Genomic DNA, 18,692 nt, shown 5'->3' with positions numbered 1-18,692 from the left:
AGAATCATTAAGGAAATTGAATTAATAAGTTGGCTGCAAATAGAGAATTTAGGAATAGTCCCAAATCTTTTCAGTAAAGAAGTTTATCACAAAAGTAAAAAAATTACGTAACAGAGTTTTTCTGTGTTAATAAATTATCTTCTATCTGTACAGGTGACTCAGGCCAACCTGGCTCCCCTGGCTTCCCAGGATTACCTGGCCAAAAAGGAGAACCTGGTCTCTCGGGTATAGGCTTGCCAGGCCCACCAGGTCCTAAAGGTAAATCCTTAATGTCCATGAATATCTGGATTTAATATCTGTTAGGACGCATCTTAACTGACTGTGTAAACACATCATAAATGATAACAAAAAAACGTCACTACTGAACACATTTTTTAGGATTCCCAGGTACTGCAGGAATTCCTGGCAACCCTGGCAGACCTGGATCTCCTGGTGTTGATGGACAACCTGGTAGACCTGGAGCTCGAGGACCTAAGGTACTGTTAAACGAACAAAAAAATGAATAGCAAAGCAAACTTTTTAGATTTAGCTCTAGTTAAGAAAACTGTGCTAAAATAAGTTAAGAGCATCTAAGTTGATCTTGTAGCCCTAAATTTATAATGAATAGATTTTTAGAGCAAATTCTGAAAATTTCTAATGATTGCCAATGTGTGTATCAACAGGGTGAACCCGGTTATGGGATCCCTGGGCCTCAAGGCCCCCCAGGTTTGCCTGGTAGTAAGGGTTTCACCGGGGCTAAAGGTGATCCTGGGTTCCCTGGAAATCCAGGCGCACCAGGACGACCCGGTATTGATGGTCCTCCTGGCTTCAAAGGTACAGTCCTAAACAGTCGATGAGTTTTTCCAGTTATGTTAGCTTTTTTGTGGTCCATAATATGTGTAAATATAATAAGACACAACTCCCATTTTTTCACAGGTGATACTGGTCTACCTGGGCCTGCGGGTTCACCTGGCTCTCAAGGTCTTCCTGGTTTTGGCTTACCTGGTTCACCTGGACCTCAAGGACCCCCCGGACCTATGGGAAATCCTGGTAAGTGTTCTAAGGTTTAAAACCTTTATAAAGTGTGTTATCTTTGATTTATTTGTGAGCTGCTGTAGGTATCAGTGTTTGCATTTGTGAGAAATTTAAGTTATTGTATAGGTATTCCCGGTTTTAATGGTGAGAAAGGAGACCCTGGTTCCCCTGGACTGGATATTCCAGGTATTCCTGGTGACTCTGGTAACCCCGGATTGCCTGGACAACTTGGTCCTCCTGGCCCTCCTGGGAACCCTGGAACCCCTGGCCAAGATGGATTACCTGGATTCCCTGGTATGCCATATACTGTAGACAGCATCTAAAACATGGATACTCACTTTGTGTGACACAGTATAACTTTAACTTTGAGCTCCCCTTTACTGTCAACTGCAATTGCAGGGCAAAAAGGAGAAATGGGTGTAATGGGTGCTCCAGGACCTGCTGGGAATCCAGGCAACCCTGGTGCTCCAGGATTTCCTGGACCAAAAGGTATGCCTTATTTTATTAATATTACCTAAAAGCCATACACCTGTTGTGGGTTCACATTTTACTTGTCTGCCCTGTAGGTGATAGTGGTCAGCCAGGACGTCCAGGAGAAACAGGTTTAAAAGGAGAAAAAGGATATAAAGGTGAACAAGGTTTAAGAGGCCCAGCTGGTATCCAGGAGGTTGTAAAAGGATTAAAGGGAGAACCAGGACCTCAAGGCAAGTGTTGTCATGTGACCCAAGGGCCTATCCAAATATAATTGGGTCCACTTTACCCCTGGATATATACAGATACTATATTTTTTACATCCAAATAATTTGATGCATTTACATTTAAAAATTAAATTACTTACTTGGTTATTATTATTGTATATATGTTTCTTATGCAGGAACTAGTGGATCTCCTGGATCGAAAGGTATTCGTGGCCTTGCAGGAGATCCAGGTAACCCTGGACAGGATGGACTCCCTGGGCCACCTGGACCCTCAGGTAACTCAAGCACTTTATAACGTGTGCACTGTATTGACACAGTTTAGTGTACAGTATATATGTTAAAAGAAGGCTGTCTTGTAGGTCCCAAGGGAGATCCTGGACTTCCAGGAACACCAGGACTCTCTGGTGCTCCAGGCCCGAAAGGCAGCATGGGCGAAATGGGATTCCCTGGTAAGACTTACAAAAGCAAAAGCTCCGTCCACCAGTATTAATGACATAGTTATTCCAGACTAATTAAGTATCTTTTGGGATAGGACCTTCTGGTGTTAAAGGAAGCCCAGGTCAACCTGGGCGAACTGGACAGCCTGGATCTCCTGGAGCACCAGGGTTCCCTGGAGTGAAAGGAGACCCTGGAACACCAGGATTTGGGCTACCAGGTGCTACAGGACCGAAGGTAATAAGAGTATTTTAATCCCAACAATTAAACATTTTCAATTTAGTAGATAATTTACATTTATGAAAGATGAGCAGAAGGGCGTTAACTGTCTCTTTGTGCACAGGGTGAACCTGGGTCTCCTGGTGTCCCTGGAGCTGCAGGGCTAAAAGGTCAACAAGGGCCCCCAGGAATTCCAGGCATACCTGGAAGCCCTGGCCCAAAAGGGGATCCTGGCCTCCCAGGATTCCAAGGTACAGTACTGCCTAAATAAATTCTATCTGATACTGTCAATAGTCAAAAAGTGTCATCCACTAAAATAAATTATTTGATTTAGCTGTTATAGAGACACCTGGAGTTTCAGATAAAGTTAGATAGTTGAAAAGTAAGAATTTTTCTAACATTACAGTCATTGTTATTTATTTACACGTTAAACATAATGTATCACACAATGGTTTTATTTTCTATTTTAATTTTTTTACCAACTAATCTGATGGCAATTAAGAAAGGGTTTACCATGTTTTGTGATTTGTTTAATATTATGGAATTAATTATTGAATGTTATGGTAATGCAGCAGCTCAGTAACACAAGAGAACCCATATCCTATAAATTTTCTAACTTTGCATGATTCTGTAATATTCAGAGCCTATTTGTCAAATATTGGCCTAACAGATCAGTCAGATGATTTATTACTTTACCAAGGGTTTTACATCATGAAAAAATTGATGTTCCTATTGGCTTTAGGTGCACCTGGTGCTACTGGTCCTAAGGGTCTGGATGGAGTCCCAGGTGCCTCAGGTCTAGCAGGAGCACCTGGAAGGCCAGGAACCTCTGGCCCACCCGGTTTGCCAGGCGCGCCTGGAGACAAAGGTCAAGCTGGACGTGATGGTATTCCTGGACCAGCAGGATTGAAAGGAGAGCCAGGTAAGTTTGATTGTGGTTAAATAACTAATACGTATTTGGAATAAATCGAAAAGGATTCATAGTTTAAGGTGTTTTTCTTCATAGTTTTTATTTAATTTTATTTTTTTTTTATAGGTAGACCAGGTCATGGACTTCCGGGTGCTCCAGGAATTCCTGGGATGCCAGGTAAAGTGTTTCACATCACACAAAAATCAAATCAGTTAATTTTTTAAATGGACAAACCCACTTTTCTTTTATTTCCTTAGCTCTTTTTAAACTAATTAGATCTAATTCTTGTTCTGAATGTAGGTCCCAAAGGAGACCCTGGCTTTCCTGGCCCATCTGGCAGCCCTGGTTTCCCTGGGGCAAAGGGTGATATAGGATTCCCTGGTGCACAAGGCAGCCCTGGTCTTCAGGGGCCCGCAGGTCCTCCTGGTCAGCCTCTCCAAGGACCTAAAGGACTCCAGGGACCTCCTGGACCACCAGGAAGACTAGGTATATTGATTCTTCTTATCTCATACACATTATAGTGGCTGACACTGTTCCATGAGATTGTGTACCTTGCTAACTTGAAACTTAAACTGGTTATAATATAAATCTGTTACAGTTGAACCTTGGATTGCGAGTAACGCGGTTTGCAAGCGTTCCGCAAGACTAGCAAAGATTTTTAATACATTTTAACTTGGAAAATAAACAAGTTTACGAGTACCGAGTAGCATGCATCACGCATGCACTTCTTGTTTTGACGCCGAGCCTTACATGATCACAACTGAGCCAATGTTTTTTCTCTCTCTCTCTTGCGCTGCGAATTTTGTGGGTAATCGTCTCCCCTGCTTGGTCTTAGTGCGCGTCTTTCACTGGTATAATCAACATCTGTGCACGTGTGTACTGTTTACTATAACACTGTGACCACGTGTGTGCACGTAAAAAAAAAAAAATTTTTGTGTTTGTATGAAGGTGTGTACAGCGCGCGTGTTCTGTTTATTATAACACACGTGTGTGTGCGTGTGTAAAGCAAAAGAAGTCTCGTTAGAGAGGTTAAAGATCCATTTTCTCTCTCCCTCTCTGTATCAGCCTGCACTTTGTCATTGGACTCCGTGCCTCTTTTTACACACACACACACACACACCTTGTGGGTGTCTGTGTGTGTGTGCGTAAAAAACTCAAATAAGAGAGGAAGAAGGGTTACTGTGTAAGACAAGAAAAGGGAGAGGGGGGTTCTAATTTCTTCTCGTATCCAAGCTAGTAATCCAAGGTTCCACTGTATTAATATAATTATATTTTTTAAAGATATATAGTTTGAATCTCAGCAATCCTACTGACCTTTGTCGTCCAAAAGGATAACATTGGCTGTGACAGAAAGGAGGGGTTTACCAGATCTGGTGTTTTAGACTAGCTCTGTTGCAGAATATCATATTCCATGGAACAGGGTTATGCTTCTAATTGGCCAGAACTACTGTCTGGTTCCACCAAAGATACAATTGAGATCATTTAAAAACCACTTTTATTAAACACCAATCAGATTGGACCGGACAGTAGAGAGGCCATCCTAAATGTGTTAGTGATGTAATTAATTTGCATGAATGTTGCACAAATTATCACAAGTCTTAATATCATATTGCACAAAACTATTAAGGAGCACAAAGTTAGTGAGCACCACACACATACATACTGTAGTGCCTGACTCACTCCAGGGCATGCCTTAATGCATATTATTTATTATTATAAATTTAAGGTGTTTGCACGCACCAATCAGCGTGTTTCACCGAGACCCAACCAAGGCCCAACTGGCATGGATCCATCCACACTGTGTCCAAGTTTGTCATCTGTTCATCCATCCGTTCTTCCTCATGTGTCTCCACTCCCTTACCCCTCTTTTTTTCTGAGAAACGAAACCTCCTAACCTCTTTCCACAGAGTGCTGTCTGTCTCGTATTGCTGAACCCAGTGATTCAAAAAGAGGATGATTAGTAGTGTAATGCTGAGTGTTTTCGTTTATGTGTGTCGTCACCTGCATGGAAAACTGTTAACGTTTACGACATGTTAGGCCATTACAGAACTGTTCAATATGGGCTTCCTTAATCAGAAGAAACAAACACATAGTTGTCCAAAATACATATAAAAATCTAAAAAAAAAAAATACAATTTTTAACTGCCAAGTCTAGTTCTTAAATCTTCTAGTTAAAAAAAAAAAGACAGAATTTATTATAATAAGTGTAAATAAAACTTCAATAACGATTAAGGAATAGCCCGATTTTGACTGGTGTCTGAGTGGCTAAATATATCACCTGGTGGCATTGTGGCTTTGACCTGCATTTCCTGTTTCCTGTGGTGTGGCTTCACCTTCTCCTGATGACGCTGGCTGACAGGCCCTGAAGGTCAGGTTCTCCTTATTCCAGAAATGATCTAAAATGAAGGAGTAAAAGTATTGTTAAAAGAATTGTAAATTATTAGTTGGTATTTCTTTTTTTCTTTTATAATATCCTTACCATTACAGCCATTTATATTATTCCTTGTTTGTTTGCACTTAAAGGCCCCATTCTCACTTAAAAACCAAATGTATGTACAATCATATTGTATCAAGTCCATGTGTTAAAAGTCATGCACCAAAGTACAGGGGTTGAATCTGAAATGGGCATAAAACAGAAGGTATATGTGCACAAACCTATAAGCATTGTATACAAACCTAATCCTAATGCTAGTGCATGTTCATGTTACCTTGTTCAAGTGTTACATAATTGCTAGACTGAATTAATTCATAAAATTTTAAAAATAGTCTAACAGTTTGTTTTTTAACTTTACTTAAACAGCATTTTTAACTGCTGAAAATATTCTTTTTTCCCCACAAGATATGTTATTTTATTAGAAAATTTGGAATTTAGTTTAGGAATCTCTTACATCTTTATATAAAACGGCTCCTGACTTATAACGTAGTTATTTTTCTAAAAGTACATTTAACAACTAGTCGATCAGTAGTAGCTTATTGGTTAAAGCATTGGACTATGGTTCAGAAGGTCTCACGTTCAAACCCCACAACCTGCCAATTGCCACTTTTGGGCCCTTACTCTTCAACTGCTCAGACATAAAATGAGATAAATATGTAAGTCGCTATGGAGGAGGTGTCTGCCAAATGTAGTTTAATTAATAGCTCACATATAACAATTTAAATTAGGTAGCAGTATTTTTCTAGTTTTGTATGTAAAGTGTACTACCACTACACTTTTCTGTGTGGTTATTAGGCTTATCAGTGTAAGATGCCATGTTTCAACATATTGTTTTAACTACCATTTGCATGTTGTTGTTTTTTATTATAAACCTATGTACCTTTTTTCTGACAGTCTTCTTTAAAAAATGTACATATAAATTGCATTCTTATGCTGGTACATAGTCTCGCCCAAAGTGGCAAAGCCGAAACTGCATGTGACGGTATTTTGTAATCTAAAATTCTTGTTGATGCTGGTCATTTTCTTTACCTGTCTTCCCATCTTCATTGTCATGCTCATATTTTTTGACTCTTGCATAGTTCAATTCATAGTTCAATTCAAATTGTACAATTGAATTTATTCAACAAAAATACAGACATGCACTAGAATAAACAAAATACTAAACAATAACCTATAAAATAAATACTTAAATAGCTGGTGTAGATATTGTGTTTACATTACAATCTAAAATGTAACTGTTTAAATAGCTTTCATTTTTCAATTCATAATTGTACGTTTTTATATACAATGTTTATACAATCATTTTACATGATATATTAAAAATATGAAAGTCTGTCCTCACTGCTTGTTATAGCTGTATGTTTTGAATGCTTATTTAAAATAATTCTTAACAAAACCTCTTTCTTTTTCAGTTTGTGAAGAAGCTTACTTTAAGAATTTATTGCTGTTATCATAATTGTCTTACTATTCTAACTTTTGCTTTTGTTTTTAATCTGCATTTTGCCTTCGCCTCTCTCTCTCTCTCTCTCTCTCTCTCTCTCTGGGATTTTGGGAACCTGTTGCCCTTTGACTCCTCAATATAGGTCCTCAAGGTTAGCCTTACTGGTTTGATGCCCACATAAATGTTTTTTTTTTTCACACCTGTTTTATGTCTTTATTGAGTTTTTTTGCATGCTGTAGAGTGGGGCAGGGTGTGATCTTTTCTCACAAGGATGAAATGAAATTAGGAATCAAAGAGAAGGATATGTGCATATCCAATAACTTAAAAAGAAATAAATAAATAAATAAAATAATATATATACTGTATATTTTGATTACTGCATGCATTGGGACAGTAGATATTTGGATATTTAGGTAAATAGATGTAACAAGCAGTGCATATAAGAGTATAAGAACGAACATCAATGACATATTTTCATATTGGTATTGTGAAGGTCCTCCTGGCCCAGAGGGGCCCCGTGGTCCACCAGGTTCTGGAGGAGTGAAGGGTGAGAAAGGCTTTCCTGGTAACCCTGGATTAGCTGGTTTTCCTGGACAGAAGGGAGACACTGGGTCACCAGGTTTAATTGTGAGTCGCACAAAGTACATTTCTTCCCTTTTGTAGTTTTGTTTTTTTCTTGGTAAATACTTTAGATATTTTTTAAACAAAGTACTATTGTTTTTCTGACCTTTTGTTAGCAGGTCTTAGATTGGTAACTCATATTTAATAAGGTCTGTTTATTTCTACTTCAAATTGAAACTGAGACTATGTAAGTGACATGTGTTTCTGTGACAGGGCCCTCCTGGACCTGTTGGAGCTGTCGGACTTAATGGAGATATCGGCCCTCCGGGCGCACCGGGATTACCAGGTCAGTTGAACCTAAAATATCCTGCAAGACTTTGCGATATTCCTCTATTACAACCTCAGTTGGTCAGTTTAGTCACAAAGTTAAATAATCTGTAATATGTCTGCTTACTTTAGGAACTAAAGGTCAGTCGGGTATTCCTGGGAATCCTGGTCAGACTGGTGATCGCGGTGACCCTGGTCCTCCAGGTGAGTGCATCTACTGTATCTCCTGCAATCATATTTATTTGTAAATAAAATTCTCTTAATCTTACAGCTACTCATGCTTCCTTTCAGGTCCTCCTGGCAACCCAGGTCAAGCGCCATCCCCAATCGTGGTAAAGGGTGATCAGGGGCCTCCAGGTCTTCCAGGACCCCCAGGATCCCGAGGGCTACCAGGACAGGCAGGATCAGATGGGATTTCAGGTGAGAGCTTCTAGCAGGAGTGTGGAGATAATCTGGTTTCTTAAAGCCATCACTCAATCCAATGTTTTGTGACACATCGCAAGAGATGCACATTTAATCTGCAAAACTTTGGCTCTGTGAAATAGGTCAAATACTCTTTTATATGTACAGTTCATCTGCTAATTACCCATCTCCATCTGTAGGTCCAGCTGGTGATCCTGGTGACCCAGGTCCTGATGGACCTCCAGGATTTAGTGGTCCAGCTGGAAGGAAAGGAGAATCTGGACCATCTGGGCAGCCGGGTAAATCATGAAGTGACAGTAATTACAATAAATAATAAAGACAGACAGGTGATTTGTATCCTTATAGCATACGCTAATGTTAATAAATTGCTAATAAAGTGGCAAAGTAGACATGTGTAGAAGTATATTTCTCACTTTGCATCATTACATTTATGACATTAACTGTGTTTTGTTTTCTAATAAAATTAGAATTATTGGTTTTTCTTATCAGTAATGTTTATACGATTTCCCACTCCTATAGAATAGGCTACATGACTCTCATGATATATTGTGCTGGGTTGTTCAGCCCTTTAACTATTTAATTAAGCTCTGGCCATATATCATTTTTCATTGATCATTCTGTGGATGCCTCAGGTCAGCGGGGTTTACCCGGCCCTCCTGGTCCAGACGGGATTCCAGGTCCTCCTGGTCCTGCAGGCGTGTCGTCAGCGGCTCATGGCTTCCTGATTACACGACACAGTCAGAATACAGATGTACCTCAATGCCCATTTGGAACCTCTCTCATCTACGAAGGTTATTCTCTGCTTTATGTGCAGGGCAACGAGAGGGCACATGGCCAGGACCTGGGTGAGAGCACTGAAAAAAAGCATGACCTCTGATATCCTCCTCATATACACATAAAATCTTTCCTTATTTTTTTTTATTTTATAGTCTTCCCAATGTGTTCTTCTTTTCCTCTTTTCCATTAATATACAGCATTATGCTCAAACAAACTCACTGCTTTCCTGCTATCTCCCACTCTAATGCAGGTACGGCTGGAAGTTGTCTTCGTCGTTTCAGCACCATGCCTTTTATGTTCTGCAACATTAACAACGTGTGCAACTTCGCCTCCCGGAATGACTACTCCTATTGGTTGTCTACTCCTGAACCCATGCCCATGAGCATGGCTCCTATCAAGGGAGATGCCATCAAGCCCTTTATCAGCAGGTCAGAATCAGACACATTATCGTTCTCATCATCAATCTGAGTCAGAAATATCAAACCCTACATTTCCATTATAATCATCGTCAGGTTACAGTCAGACATCAAAGATTATTTGTTTTTTGTTTTTTTAGAAAAATCTACTTTTATTTTTTAAATGCATACAGCATTTTATTAAAAATAAATATTGTCATAACAAGGAATAGCTTAAAGTTGACTGAAATTAATTAAGTGCAGTACAGTACCATACATTCTTATTTTAAAGCCTTTTCTCATATGCAAAAACAAAAAAAAGGTATTTCAAATGATTTTAAGTATCAAAAAACTAAGCCACACTGTTATGCGCTAAAATTCCTCCCCTGCAAAATAAATGTGCCACAAGATAAACAATATACAGTATGAGAATTTGTATTACATGTCTTAATTTTCGTGTATTAATTTTTCACATGCCTAAGGTTAATTATAATCATAATAATATATTTGATAATAATAATATGAATTTTTGATCGTGGTGTCCTAATATATTTGATAGTGATTATGTAGGGGGGGAGGATCCGTGGCAGGGGGGCATTTTAGCGCATAACACACACATTAAAATAAATAATTATACAAAAACACGTTCAAAACTAAAAGTTCAGAAAATTGAACCCTTCATCATAATCATCATCAACTCAGAGTCAGACATTTTTTGATCAAAATCATCATCATCAGGTCAGAGTCAGTCATATCAAACCCTACATTATCATCGTCATCAGATCAGACACAAACTCATCATCATCATGATCAGGTCAGAATCACACACCAATCATTCATCAGCATCTTCAGGTCAGAAACATAGAAACACACAGACACAGAGTTACCTCCTGTACTTACAGTAAGGCATGATGTTCTGTAGTGCAGTAAGGTTGGGTAAAATATTTGCCTAGAGGTGGATAGAGTCCTCTTTTCCTCATCTAGGAGCCGTCATAGTTCCTGTGCTATAATGGGATTTTCCATTCCTTTATCAAATGTAATATATAATATGATATGTTTCCCACTGTGCGTAGATGTTCTGTATGTGAAGCTCCAGCTATGGTGATAGCCGTGCACAGCCAGACCATCCAAGTGCCATCATGTCCACAGTACTGGGAGGTGCTGTGGATTGGCTATTCTTTCATGATGGTAATTAAAACTTAATAAATGTAATAATTCCTAAGCAAATCATTAGAAATGTTGACATGTTGTCTTGGCAGAAATATTTTTTATACATACATGACCCTCGAAATACAGAAGGTTGTAAACCTTAGGATTAGTGTAATAATATGCATTAAATTTTTTGGTAGTGATATGACACTATGATAATGAAGTACATTGTTCATATTGTGGATGATTCCCAAAATCAGTCTCTAGTAGTCTCAGCTACATTGTTCGTTCATATGAGTTACAGGTTAAATAGTTTATGTTGTATTTAGTTATTAATTGTGGAGAAGTTGGTTCAAGTACAGGTACATTAAAGCTGACTGTTTGTTCTCTCTTCACTCAAGCACACTAGTGCAGGTGCAGAGGGCTCCGGTCAGGCTCTAGCCTCGCCTGGCTCCTGTCTGGAGGAGTTCCGAACATCTCCCTTCATCGAGTGCCACGGTCACGGAACCTGCAACTACTACGCCAACTCCTATAGCTTCTGGCTGGCCTCCGTTGAAAAGTCTGAAATGTTCAGGTAAAGCACTTTGAAATGCTTTTAAATGATCAAGTGACGCTTTTAAGCCTGGGTAACTGTCTGAGCTAATAAACAGGGGTGTTTTATAGCATTCGTGTCTATGCACAATTCAATGCATGCAAATAGTTTTTATTTATTTATTTTTGTACCTGCAAATGTAAGTTGATGCAGTAGTTTTAACAGCTGCCATTAACCATGTGCTGAGAATATGTATGAGATAATTATGAAGTGTTTGATGAGGTTTGCTCTCAGTTCAGGCCTGCATTTCCTTCATTTTAATTGAACCAAATTCAAATGCAAATTCAAATTCACCGCATTCCATCATGAGTGCAAATATAAAAACAAATTGTTTTTCACTTTGCTGTAATATACACTCTCAGTCAAAAGTCTGGACAAACCTTCTAATTCCATGGTCTTTCATTTTAGACCTTTTAATTCTATGGTATTTTCCATGGTCTTTGTTTTACTTGTTTCTACAAAATGCAATGCTGGAGGCATCCAGAATATGAAATAATCTCTTTTGAATTATAATTTTTGAGGCTGGTAAACCTACCTCTGCTACAGAGGAAATGTATATTTAGAGTCACTTCTCTGCAGCAGAGGTAAGTTTTGGTCTTGCTTTCCTGGAAAGGTCAGATTCATCATGGTGCTTGATGGGATTTGCAAATGCACTTGACAATACTGTTCTTGCAAGAACTATGACTGTTGTTATTCTAACTTAATTACTTAATACCTTATGTGTTATTTGATAGTTTGGAAATCCCCAGCATTATTCTAGAATGTAGAAAAAAATTGTGTCCAAACTTTTTACTCATACTGTATATTGGACAAATAGAGTAATTAATAGCAATTAATAAAATAAGGAACAATTTTATGGCAGCAAAGCCTCTTCTGTTGTTGACTGAAGTGCACAATGCTGTCAATACATGAATAATTCTCCACAGCGAAACATCACCAATAACAGTTTGTATGGGCTGTAAATGTTACCAATTTTATAATTTTTACTTTTGCTACAGCACTGATAGCTATTAAGCAATACATTTGTCTCTCAGTTCGTTTCGTTTGCTTTATCAGCATGAGGGCCATTTGATAAAATATGAAATTATATTTTATTTAAATTTAATTATGTGGATTAAATTAAAGATTTTTTTTTGTAACAAGCTGAAAAAGAGCCAAAAAAGTCCTTTAGCAGGTCTGGAGAATTATCCCTTAAGAGTTTGACGCTCTGAAAGCAAAATATAAAGAAAAATGGGGTCGCTCACTATGGCTTACTATTTCGTTACGATTTAAAACTGCATTATACAATGTCACCCAGAAGAAGCCAGTTTCTCTTTTGAGTCTTTTTTTCTCTCAGACCTCTGCTCACGCTTGACTGTTCCTTGTCTTGTCCTTTCAGGAAGCCACAGTCTGAGACGCTGAAAGCAGGCAATCTCCTGACACGCGTGAGCCGCTGCATCGTGTGTATGAAGAGGACGTAACGTTGCAATGCTGACTCCAGCGTTACTCTCTTATCAAGGGTGATCACCACAGCGACTGCAACAGTTACATCGAGAACAAGTGGAATTCTAGTGGTGTATTATCTTCAAGTTAAACTCTATGGTGCTACTGTGCAACACAGCAAAGAAACTGAATAAATTACTATCCTATACTTTTTCAAAGAAGTACCTCATACAGAGACAGAGCAATCAACCAAGGTGCCATGATGGATCAATGACAAATAAGTGCATTTTTCCCTCCTTTTTTTTTTTTTTTAAGATTTTTTCCATAATAGAATTGTGGTATCAACACGTTTTAGAGAGAAAAGCTTTTGCAACGAAATTCTCTCCATGTTATCAGATCGGCACTTTGAACATCAATGAGAAAAATGCACTGAATAGTTACAGTAATGAGACTGCGTTTTTTTTTAATGCTTTCATTTTTTTCCATCACTCTTTTCTTTCTTCCACTTCTTGTTGGTACTAACACTGCTGTATTAAAGAATCTATACCTTTAAGCCTTTTATCTGTTTTGTAAGTAATAAAATGTGTATATTGTGTAAAACACCTTTTTAGTCTAAAACCTTAGATGGTACTTTATAATGAGATTTTTTTTTTTTTTTTACTTCTTGATGTGTGTTTTTTCGCTCACTTCATCAATCACTTATTCATATTCTGTCTCACTTTTTCACTTAGACAATATTTGTACAAAGTAAACTTTCTTTTAATGAAACAGTATTTTATATAAATATGAATATAAAGTGATATATAGACACCTAAGCTTGAATTGGCTGTGTATTTTATCCTTCAGTTTAATTTCTTCATCATCCAGTGCATTTGCAAACTACTTAAGAGTATACTTGATTTTTGGCAGCACCCTTCCTCCACACCAGGCACTCACTGAAATACACATCACATAAATCAGATATTTTATTCACTTATCTCCTGTAATCTAATTGTTTATCATAGTCAGGGTCACGTCACATCTGGAGCCTGGTTTTGGGAAAACACCAACTAAATGTCAGGCGAAGTGTTAGGAGTACACATTTTTTTTCTGTATTTTTTTGTGGTCAGTACTTCATTTCATTTCATTTACATGACTAAATCTTGTTTTAATAGTCAGAATATTGGTATTTGCTTATACTACAGAGTGGGTTATATTACATCACATTACACACGCAATAACATTCAAGAGCCATTGATTCCTTTTTTTAAGTTTCTTTTGAAATTAACTATGTGGTGCAAGAATGTGTATTTTTTTATTCAGAAATAAATTACAACGAAATAAAGAAAATCTATGTTCACAGATATTTGTGTCAGCATATTCAGCAAATTTAAGTCGACAGGATTACGCGGTATTCATTGTGCCTTGTTTTATTTTTTAATCTGGATGGTGCAGAGAGAATGGCCAATAAAGTTTTTTGTGTATTGTACAGTAAATGCATGTTGTTGCCACTGCCGCGCCTTGGTTACATCTACCGTACGTATTTTATTGACAGAAAGGCATTTCAGTTCAAGAGCCACTAGAGGGAGTAAAACATTAAAGCATGGCTTTTAGTCTGGCGTTCAGGTTTGACCTTTAACCTTGACTCTGATGTCAGGGCCTGCAAATATACATTTGTGACTAACACAAAATTGGGATCTTATTTGTGGAAATCTAATGAGCTCATACTTACAGCTGTGTAAATACCAGTAGATGAGTGTACCCATACCCCTGAATGTACACACAAATACAGTGTTTACGTTGCACCAGTAAAATAGTAATCATTCACTTATTTGTCACATGTACTTTACAGCATATCCCAGTTAGGAAGCTGAGGTCAGAGTGCAGGGTCAGTCGGGATAAAGTGGAGCACATAGGGTTAACGGCCTTGCTCAAAGGATTAAGGTATGGAACAACTTGGGACGTGAACCTACAACCTTATCAACCTATAACCTAATCAGTAACCCACTGCCTTAACCAATTTAAGCCACCACTGCCCTAAGGTGTAATGAGATGCCCTGGATGGAGAAAATAACAATAAGCATGCACACATAGAGTCACACATACACACACTTTCTTCCTCTCATGAAACTTGTAGCCGGCTGAGATCTCACTGAAGCTCTGTTGGATCAGGGAATCTTCTCTTAGAAAACAGATCGCTTCAAAGGGTTCCTTGAATGGATAATAGATAGAGCTTTTTTGTTGAACATTTGTTCAGGATTCGAATGATTCTAAATCCTGGGTCTGTAATTCCAACGCTCTTGATTTACCTCATCAGCTAGTTAAGAAGTATGAGCTAGGGTGAAGCAGATGAGGGAGTACAAGAACAATTCGGAACATTTAGAGGGGATATAATGGTCTTCATTCTCATAAAAATAAATAAATAAATAAATAAATAAACTGAAGGACCAACTGGATGAGGATCAATGGAAGGAATTTTTAATTATTTATTCCTTAAACTTAAAACCTCAGGACTTAATGAAACACCAAATTAAGTTGAAGCCTCTGTTGTAGCCAAGTTACAAACTTGTGCATGGTAACGAGAATTAAGCTCACAGTAGATCAAATAAAAGTGATTCAAACCCTACACAAGACACATTCTTACACAATTATTTGTGAACTCCACAGAAATGATGTTAGATGAGAACTCTATCCAGCACTGAATAAAAGAACATATTAAAGGCCTGTTTTTCTCAGTGTGATTATTTCAACTAACAAAGAAGAATTGCAATAAATTATAACAGAATAATATACTAATATACTGATTTATAAATATATACTGTATGATAAACCTGATTCCAAAGAAGTTGGGACACTGTTCTAATTGTTCTATAAAATCAAAATGCAAAATTTCAATATTTTATCCAGAATAGAATATAGATAACACTTTAAATGTTGAAAGTGAGACATTTTGAAATGTCATGCCAAATATTGGCTCATTTTGGATTTCATAAAAGCTACACATTGCAAAAAAGTTGGGACAGGTAGCAATAAGAGGCCGGAAAAGTTAAATGTACATATACTGTAAGAATCAGCTGGAGGACCAATTTGCAACTTATTAGGTCAATTGACAACATGATTGGGTATAAAAAGAGTCTTTCAGAGTGGCAGTGTCTCTCAGAAGTCAAGAAGGGCAGAGCATCACCAATTCCTCCAATGCTACGGCGAAAAATATTGGTGCAATTTCAGAAAGGAGTTTCTCAGAGAAAAATCTTTATCTTTTCCAGTGCATAATATCATCCAAATTTGAACAATCATCTGGAACAATCTCACCGGAAGACCATACTGGATGCCCTTGATCTTCGGGCCCTTAGACGGCACTGCATCTTATACAGGAATGCTACCGTAATGGAAATCACAACATGGGCTCAGGAATACATCCAGAAAACATTGTTGGTGAATACAATCCACCGTGCCATTCGCTGTTGTCGGCTAAAGCTCACGATCCAGAAGAACAGACATTTTCTCTGGGCCAAGGCTCATTTAAAATGGAGTGGAAAACTGTTTTGTGGTCAGACGAATCAAAATTTGAAGTTCTTTTTGGGAAACCGGGAGACCATGTCATCCGGACTAAAGAGGACGAGGACAACCCAAGTTGTTATCAGCGCTCAGTTCAGAAGCCTGCATCTCTGATGGTATGGGGTTGCATGAGTGCGTGTGGCATGGGCAGCTTACACATCTGGAAAGGCACCATCAATGGTGAAAGGTATATCCAAGTTCTAGAACAATATGCTCCTATGCAGATGTTGTTTCTTTCAGAGAAGACCTTGCATTTGCCAACATGACAATGCCAGACCACATACTGCATCAATCACAACATCATGGCTGTGTAGGAGAAGAATCCGGGTTCTGATATGGCCAGCCTGCAGTCCAGATCTTTGTGAAACAGTGGGATAAGTGTATTAGTGTATCAGTGGATTATATAGAGGAATAAAAGTAGTTTTTACTCTCATACCTGTGTTCTGTTATTCCGCACAATAAAACATCCCAACATCCTTCTTGTATATGCATCCAGTGTAACCCTTTTTTCAAACATTGTTACTAGCAACCAAGTGAAATTTGATCAGGTTTCATTTTAGTCACAGATTTGCATTTGGAGTAAGATGAATGCATTGGCTTTCTAACCTGATCTTGTTTTGCCAGCCTGGCAGCCTCTGCAGCTATGGGTCAAGTGTAATAGTAACTGCCATGTTAGACTACGCATAAGCAGAGATCGCATCTCCTTCACTTGAGTGACATGGACAGTTGTAGAGGATGCAGTCGAGAAGTAGCAGGTATACTGGGGCAATTAGACAGAAACAATTATGTATATGCGTTTGTAGGAAAAATGCATTTCTATTTTTTTTTCTATTGCTAATTGCCACTAAACCACATCATTAATCAGAATTAAAGCTGGTAAGAAAGAGACTTACTCCAGGCTACTCCTCAGTGGCACCGCTGACAGACGTGCTTATGATTAAATCTTAGCCTTAGGTCAAGCATGCTTGGGCATCAAGATAATGAGGATGGAATGGTGTGTCTAGGTTTTTTTCCACTGTGACCTCTTCATTTGACAGCTGGGTTTCCTGGGAATGGGCCGTACACGAGGATATTAATTCATAACCTTTTCCGTAATGAGTTCCTTAAGAGAGCACTGGCCTGCAGGCAAATGCCCATTTGGACTGTTTTGAAACTCAAGTCCACTACGGGAAATACTACATTCCTCGAGAGGAGCCTAAGTAATTACCCTGCAGCCATATATGAAAATAAAAGCCAGCTATCACATGCTACCACTGATCTGAAGGCCCGCACCGGGGCTCGCACACACTTACACACTCTTTCCCTTTCCCCGAAGTGGACAGATTGCCTTTTAATGACGCAGAAGATCTGTCAACATGCACTGGTTTACCCTGTTTGCTATCTGTGACGCAGATCAGGGCAGTTTCCGAAGTAATATGACGAGGGGTTGTAATTTTACAGGTTTCAAACATTGATGCTTAGCAGAACACACCATGCTCCTGATATAACTTTAATTAGGATTATATTTATAGAAAGAGGGAAATCGATGTTCAGTCTGGTTTGTTCTTCAAGGTTTTCCCTTTGTTTCTGTCATGGTGGGGAAAAACGATCAAGAAGAGATTTTCTTTGGGGGGGTGCATTTTGATTTTGAAAAATGTTTACGTTTATCATGCTAGTAATAGTATAAGGTGGCTTAGGCATCTAGTGTCATCTTGCACCTCCAAGTCCTGGGTTGGATTCCCATTTTAGGTCTGTGTGCATGGAGTTTGGATATTCTCCCTGTGCTGTGTGGTGGCTTTCCTCCCACAGTCCAAAGACATGCAGATTAGATTTACTGATATTCCCAAATTGCCCAGGAGCATGTGAATGTGCATGTAAATGTTGATCATGGCCATACAAATGGGAATAAATACAACGGTCAGCACTGGCCTCCGCGGTCCCTAGTTGGACTCGAGAGGTTCCTAGATAGATGGATGGATGGAGTAGAATAATCTGGCAGAGTCAACTGGTTAGTGTTACAATATTCGTCATGTTTTGATTATACAAAGTTTCCACTGCAGACAGTATCCATTTCCCCACTTGTCAGCTTAAAGTGTTTCTTGCTGAGTTCTTGCTAATCACAAGAACAGTCCACAGCATGAGAACTGACTGACCCAACAAGTGGAGGATTTAATTGATCAACAAAAGATTGCAATAAACTGTATAACTGAATGAATTGCATGACTCAACTCTCAGAGACCAACATTTTGGACTTACTGTAATGCATGCTTAAGACATGTAGCACAGGGTAAGAAAGAGGAAGATTTCTATTCAAAAAATGTTGGTTAGCCGAATGATGACCCCAGTGATGTGTGCAGCTTGTTCAGGAAATAATTACTG

General features: G+C 38.5%; 1 protein-coding gene across 1 annotated transcript in view; it reads left to right on the top strand.

The window, feature by feature from the left end:
• The window catches only part of col4a5 (collagen, type IV, alpha 5 (Alport syndrome)), a 48,927-nt gene extending 34,733 nt beyond the window's left edge, over positions 1-14,194 (top strand). The window contains exons 27-50 of the mRNA XM_053504993.1: positions 154-258; positions 379-476; positions 663-813; positions 916-1,029; positions 1,141-1,308; positions 1,414-1,503; positions 1,581-1,718; positions 1,889-1,987; positions 2,072-2,161; positions 2,245-2,384; positions 2,491-2,617; positions 3,109-3,288; positions 3,403-3,453; positions 3,577-3,762; positions 7,645-7,778; positions 7,986-8,058; positions 8,172-8,243; positions 8,331-8,459; positions 8,642-8,740; positions 9,095-9,307; positions 9,490-9,667; positions 10,708-10,822; positions 11,185-11,357; positions 12,754-14,194. Coding sequence (XP_053360968.1) covers positions 154-258; positions 379-476; positions 663-813; positions 916-1,029; positions 1,141-1,308; positions 1,414-1,503; positions 1,581-1,718; positions 1,889-1,987; positions 2,072-2,161; positions 2,245-2,384; positions 2,491-2,617; positions 3,109-3,288; positions 3,403-3,453; positions 3,577-3,762; positions 7,645-7,778; positions 7,986-8,058; positions 8,172-8,243; positions 8,331-8,459; positions 8,642-8,740; positions 9,095-9,307; positions 9,490-9,667; positions 10,708-10,822; positions 11,185-11,357; positions 12,754-12,835 — 3,005 coding nt within the window. The 3' untranslated portion in view covers positions 12,836-14,194. The remainder of the gene's footprint in view (positions 1-153; positions 259-378; positions 477-662; positions 814-915; positions 1,030-1,140; positions 1,309-1,413; positions 1,504-1,580; positions 1,719-1,888; positions 1,988-2,071; positions 2,162-2,244; positions 2,385-2,490; positions 2,618-3,108; positions 3,289-3,402; positions 3,454-3,576; positions 3,763-7,644; positions 7,779-7,985; positions 8,059-8,171; positions 8,244-8,330; positions 8,460-8,641; positions 8,741-9,094; positions 9,308-9,489; positions 9,668-10,707; positions 10,823-11,184; positions 11,358-12,753) is intronic.
• Positions 14,195-18,692: the final 4,498 nt, after the last annotated feature.

The sequence above is a fragment of the Clarias gariepinus genome, chromosome 1, assembly GCF_024256425.1.
Source record: "Clarias gariepinus isolate MV-2021 ecotype Netherlands chromosome 1, CGAR_prim_01v2, whole genome shotgun sequence".
Lineage (NCBI taxonomy): Eukaryota > Metazoa > Chordata > Actinopteri > Siluriformes > Clariidae > Clarias > Clarias gariepinus.
The sequence above is the reverse complement of the archived record's forward strand: the minus strand, read 5'-3'. Positions and strand labels throughout refer to the sequence as shown.